The following is a 6,310-nucleotide window of genomic DNA, read 5'->3' on the forward strand; positions in this document are numbered from 1 at the left end:
TGAATTGATCAATTATTGAGGCACTAAGACATGACCATTCTGTGGTGCTGGTTAACCTTGGTTAATGTGCATGTATATTGGATACATAGTGCTATCTCTAAGGTCATTAATTGGCATTGCCACAAAGTCTGCAGCCTTACTATTATTGTGGAGTGGACACGTACAAGGAATTTAACAAAATAGGGTCATTTAAAAGTACAGTGAATTATTATTCATTTTCAACTAGTTCTTTTTACATTTAATTTTGGCCTGCAGGCAGCCATCCTAATCTCAAAGTATTGCTCAGCATTCAAATGCTCGAGACTTGTACGGCTTCTCAGTTGCTGCTGCTGATATCAATCCATGTTCTGACCTAGATTGTTAGGTAAGGCACCAGCAGACTTTTGTTGATAGCCCAAAGACTTTATCTACACTACTGTTGACCGGCCATTGGTAGCTGCAGGTATGTTAAACATTTGCCTAGATTTGCTCTGAGCAGGGTGAGATGAGTGGTGGCTGGTCTACATTTGCACCACCTGGCACTAGTGGGAAATCAAGCCAAAAAGTCTAACAGTCTAATCGAGCCACAGTTGGTGTGATTTTTAAATCCTGTTCTGTCAGCCATGGGACTTAATGCTTCCCCCCACAACTAGAACAGCTCTTCCGAAATGAAACAGTGGGATAGTTCATGGAAGATGCATGGATCCTAAATTCTAGTCTCTCACTGTGCTTAACTCCATGGATTCCAGTGTCGTTACTCTTTACTTACCCTAGAAAGGTTCAATCATGGTCACTAGGATGCAGTACTTAAAGGAAGATGCTGCCACAGAAATACCAGTGAAACTTTCTTATACCTTGGCTAGTGGAAGCCCAAGCAGGAAAGGGTTAAGTCTGAGAAGCAGAGGTGGGTTTAAGGAGATGGGTTTACTTTGGGAGAGCAGATGGAGAAGTGGACTTGACAGAGGTCTTGGCAGCAGGGGAAGTTTGAAAAAGGTTGCTTCTAAGCATTGGGAAAGGGACAGGAGAGAAGATGCAGCACTTTATTAAATGGGCTTTTAAAATCATTCTGACTTTCCTGTTCTTAACTTAGTGCTGTAGACGCCTGGTTGAGAATAGCTACGTAAGAGAGCTCTGGACTCTCCTGTTTAAACTAGTACTAAAGCATTGCACTGGTGTAGCCAATTGCTGTCCAGGATTCTTAAAAACCCATTTTATAATCTATCCTATAATTGTAAATAATTACCAAGTTGTTTTGCAGTGATTTTTTTTTGTAGTTTTGTTTCCATATATGTTATATTCTTGCCTGCTAATTTGTTTTTAAACTTAGATTTACTAAACTCAGATTTTTAGACTGAACGGTGTATAAAGACCATTTTGTTAATTTTAGTTTACCTGACCTTTCCTGTACAATAAGTGAAATGTTAGCTTTATTTGAATAAAGTTGGACCTATTTTGGAATGTACAGAGGCTTTTTTAGATCTGTATATGGAGTAAATTAAAGCTGATTTTAGTTACCGAGTTCTGCACATGTCATCATGTAACATAACTGTTTAATTTATCTAAATAAAATATTTCATTTTTTTAGTGTGTACTTGAGTAAATCATTTGTGGAATAAACAGCACTAGAATGATAAGCAGATAAAATTTAAAAAAAAAAGTGAGAAGACATTGAAAATTGAGATCAGCTTCACTTTCCCTGGTGTTTCAAATGTTCAACTTCAGCACATGGGTACTGATGATAAAAACCTTTTTATTCTATTCAGGTTCTTATTCCACCCTTGTTGCCATAGTATCAGAGTATCATAGTATTAGAGTACCTTCCAGAAGTGCATTAAGCAATGTGACAGACATTTATTATGTGTAATTTTTCCTCCCTTTTTCCTCGCCAAGGGGAAAATTGTGATTTTAATTAGTTTGTATCTGCTGTGTGTGCTACTGAAGGCAAGAACAAAGAAATGCTTTATACTTGGAAAGTGATGATGTTTGCGGCAATTCTTTCATCAGTGTCTTCCATGATTGGGATAAAAAGGAGTTACGAATACTTTCTAAAAAATTACAGACAAGTTTCTCTAGACAAAATTAAGTGTTGTCCTTTCAGCTTTCAAACTAGAGGTGGCTGGAAAAAAGTTTGGGTTTTTTTGGTTTTGTTTTTTTAAAGGGGCATCTCAAACTTTTAAAACATTCAGGAAATTACCCAAAATGTATGTGGGGAAAATTCTGCTCCAATCTAACATTAACCATGCATATTTTGATGGGCAAACTAAGGTCCTAGCCTAAATTGATATTCAAACTCCCTCAGCCTTCAAGGATTGAAATCCTGGCTGTATTAAAAATCAATGTCAAAACTCTGTGACTTCATTGGAGCCAGGATTTCACCCCTAGTTTATAATGGAACCATGGTTATAACCTTAATTATGAAGAAACTTTCTCCATAATTAAACTAGCAACACAAAATAAGGCTCTAGCATGGATTGCCACTCTTACCCAATCCAGCCATAGCTGGGGTTATGTGATTTGGAGTGAAAGGATGAAAAACGCCATTCCTATGTGGCTGATTTTTTTTTAATGAAACCTCAAGAAAAGGGGGAGGGGTCTGCAGCTCAGTAAATTGCTGGGGTAAGCTCTCAGTTGCTTATTTTGATACAGTGCTTTGGTCAGGGGCCTGGACATGAAAATAAGAGAAGGTGCATTCTATACTAGTCAGAATGATGTGAAGATGCAAAGCAAACTGCCAAGCGGGGCAAATGGCTTTTGTGGAGATTTCATGAGGAATCAAATAGCCAGTTTAATCCTAACTGGAGATGTACATATAGGAAGTTGAAATTGGGGTTGTTCAGGTTTAATTCCCTCAAAGGCGGAAATATCTCTACTGCAGCCCCTACATGTCTTGTGAGTAACAAAGAAAACCCATTTAAGGGGCCTTTGAAAGTATTCTGGTGACAGTAGCTTGTTTTATTTGACTTTAAGAAGTTTTCTCTGTTTTATTTTGGTTTCCATCCCAAATGATGCAGTCCACTGTGGGTCTGACATGAGTTATATCTCACAAGCAGAGTTGCTGTTACTGAGGTGGCATCTCCCATTTCCTGACTTCGTTACATTAGGAAGAGAGCTGAATGGAACAGTCCTTGATGGAGTGGCTGAAAAAGGATAAGAGGTTGAATGATGGAGCAACGGTGGCAGGCTGGAGGGTGAACGAGCCCATGGCAGTTCCTGAAACACCAGTTTGTATGAACCCGTGAGGGAAGGGAAGAAAGCTCCATCCCTGCCTGTGTTTTGTCTGTCAAAGCTTTTGCCATTTTGTTTTGGGCTGGCACTGGACTCGGGAGTGCATACCTCTGCTTTAATCCCATAATGAGCTCTCTTGTTAGCCCAGTGAACTACTGCATTGGGGAAGAATGTTTCGCTCCTCATCAGCTCAACCCAGGCTTTTGCACGTTGCTCCCGCTGGACGACTTTCTTCCAGTGAAAGAAAAACATGCTACTGAATATCAAGATGTAACATAGCCCTAGGCTCGCAAAGTAGAGAGGCAGCCAACCTGAAAAGCAAGAGCAGAGGGTAAGCTCTTTGGTGCTCTATTAATGCATTTGTGCAGCATCCAGCACGATAGGAGACTTACGTTTGATTAGGGCCTTTTTGGAGCTATCCTATTATAAATGACACTAAGTGGTCAGTCATTTGATTATTTTTTTAACCCACTTCCTTTAAATATAGGAGAGAATTTCCCCCTCTCCCTTTCTATCTTTTAGTAGCTGCAGTTGTTTTGTATGTGTGGATCTTGGTGCTTGAGGCTAGGGTTCAAGTAACATTGGAGTGTTAATTATTCTAAAAATATAATCTGACTAGGGTCCATTTGAGTGAACCTAAACTGCAGCTTTAAAACATGTACGCGATTGCCCTGCACAAATGAGCACCCGTTGAAACTGGTGTAACCCCCTGTCTGGACATTCTTTCTTTGGCTTAAACTGTTCCTTATTGACTTAAGCTAAGTGTCCACGCAGCCTTTTTTGCAATGGTTTTACTAAATGTGTTTTAAGTAACCCCTTTAGTTAAACCAATCCAACTCTGTATTTAGACTTTCCCCTGGCTATCTAGAAAGCCAGGTTCAAATCCCAGAAGTGCCAGTTTAGACGGACCATGCAGTTGGTGTAAAAGTCTTGAGGAAATCTTTTTAAAAAATAAAGACCTGTCTACTCTGTGTATACTTATAGAAATGTAGACCTGGAAGGGACCTCAAGAAGTCACCAGTCCATCTGCCCTGCCCATGAGGCAGGACCAAGTAAACCCAGACCGTTGCAGACAGGTGTTCTTAAAAACCTCCAGTGACTGGGGATCCACATGTTAAAGGCCATGTGGTATCTTGGGTAAGGGAAGGGCCTGGTCTCTGCCTCAAAAATCTACCCTGTTGCACAAAAGTAGCAAGGCTGTTACTATGTGAAGTACTTGGGGATCCTTCAGGAAGAAATGTAATGTCAGCACATGCTATTCTAGTAAAGGCACCAGGGAAACTATTTGTCTAATTGAAAGAGCTGCTTTCAGTCTGTGGGGGCACAAACAGTGCATAGTCAGCAGCAAGGAGACACAAAGAGTGGGATCTGGTTGATGGGTGTTATCACCAGGCAAGTAAAGAGGGCCAATTATGAGCTGGGTGCAGGAATTAGAGTGAACTTCTGGCATGTGTTACGAGGAGTTCCAGTTAGATGAACATACTGGGTCCTTCGTGCCTCAAAACCTATGGCTGTGGGTGTTACCAAAAAACCTTTTCAACATAGCAAATCTATCTGCAGTCCATAATTAAAGCTAATAAAATTTATAGATGTTAAAGAATCTAGATGGAAATATTGCCTCTTCAGACAATCACTTGCTAATGTCACCTTCCAAATTTCTGGGGAACAGGGGCATTTCTTAAAACTTGTCACAAGATAGCAGCAAGATTCCATTTAACCGTAAGTAGTAGTCTGCAGGATGGGTGAGTGATCTCATTTGCTAGCCCATTTCACTTACACAATATTATTATTTGAGGTTTCAGAAAAAAGAACATCTTAAGGAGGTAATAGAAAATTGATGACTAGTTTTCAGATGGTAAATATGGTACTCACTGCTGGGGATAATCATTGTTTACCTACAACGTGCTCTTCAAAGAGGTGTGGGTAATAATCACAGGGCTGTGTTGGTTGGTTGGAGCGGGGAGGAAAGGAGGGAGTTTGAAGCACACACACACTGAGATTACAGCCGATGCCTTTGATGTAACAGAACTGCCGCAGCTGAGCATTCTAGGTCTCACAATGAAACAATGGTTACTGCTGCAGCTGCATCAGAAGGAGCTAGAACATCAGCTTGGGGTGTTCAGGGCACTCCTGGGGCTATGGGCCTCAATATCTGGTGGCATAAAATAAACCCATATTGTGGCTGTTGGAAATATCTCTTTAAAAGGCATGAAGCTGATACTAGAAGTGTGAATAAAGCTATGTCTACACTAGAGACTTTACAGCAGCACAGATGTATCACTGCCGCTGCGCCACTCTAAGGTCTCCCGTGTAGCCACTCCATCCCAATAGGCAAGAGCTCTCCTGTCGGCATAATTAAAGCACCCCCAACGAGCGGCGATAGCCATGTCAGTGGGAGAGCGTCTCCCACCAACATAGTGCTGTCCACACGGGCTGGTGCTTCTCTCGGTGTAACTTATGTTGATCGGGGGGGGTGTTTTCACATTTGACCAACAGAAGTTTTATCAACAAAATTATAGTGTAGACAAAGCCTTACTCTATGCAAAGACAGAAACTCTTCCAGCTAACACCGAAGCCAGAGGCTGATCTATCACTGTATACACAGCAGAGACTTGGGGTGGTATGGTCATAGGCTTGGCAGGATTTGATTGTTGTATCTACAGTATATAATTCTGATAGATATGTTTATTTTTAAGCATTTTTTATTTTTATCAATTTAAATTTTCACAGTTAAGGGAAAGGAAGGGGGAGAAAATTATTTAATGACAGTAGCTGTTGAGATTCTAAAAGTTAAAGCTTTTAAAACACAAACTACCAACAGCGCATATCAAAATATACAAAGTAAATATCCTTACATCAATCTCTAATAAGTTCTAAAGCAGCATTTTTCCTTACTTTACTTATCTGTACATTTCAATTGTTATGGAAATATTTTTTGTGGATTTGTGGGTGGGTTTGGGTGAAACTGATGTTCATGGACAGTTACCAATGATAATAATCTAACCTTCCAAGCCTACTTACTCAGCATGCCCCCCACCCCATACACAGACTTATCTTGGCAGAAGCCTCTGGCTTTTTACTGATCATACAGCCAGGAGCCTTTACA

General features: G+C 40.4%; 1 protein-coding gene across 1 annotated transcript; it reads right to left on the reverse strand.

Annotated features, from left to right (window-relative positions):
• Positions 1-3,012: 3,012 nt before the first annotated feature.
• TEX38 (testis expressed 38) lies at positions 3,013-5,092 on the reverse strand. The gene is made up of 2 exons (XM_034780241.1): positions 5,077-5,092; positions 3,013-3,515 (listed from the first exon to the last, which is right to left on the reverse strand). Exons 1-2 carry the CDS (start codon positions 5,090-5,092, stop codon positions 3,013-3,015), a joined length of 519 nt encoding a protein of 172 aa, XP_034636132.1.
• Positions 5,093-6,310: the final 1,218 nt, after the last annotated feature.

Source organism: Trachemys scripta, chromosome 8 (genome assembly GCF_013100865.1).
Source record: "Trachemys scripta elegans isolate TJP31775 chromosome 8, CAS_Tse_1.0, whole genome shotgun sequence".
Taxonomy (NCBI): Eukaryota; Metazoa; Chordata; order Testudines; family Emydidae; genus Trachemys; species Trachemys scripta.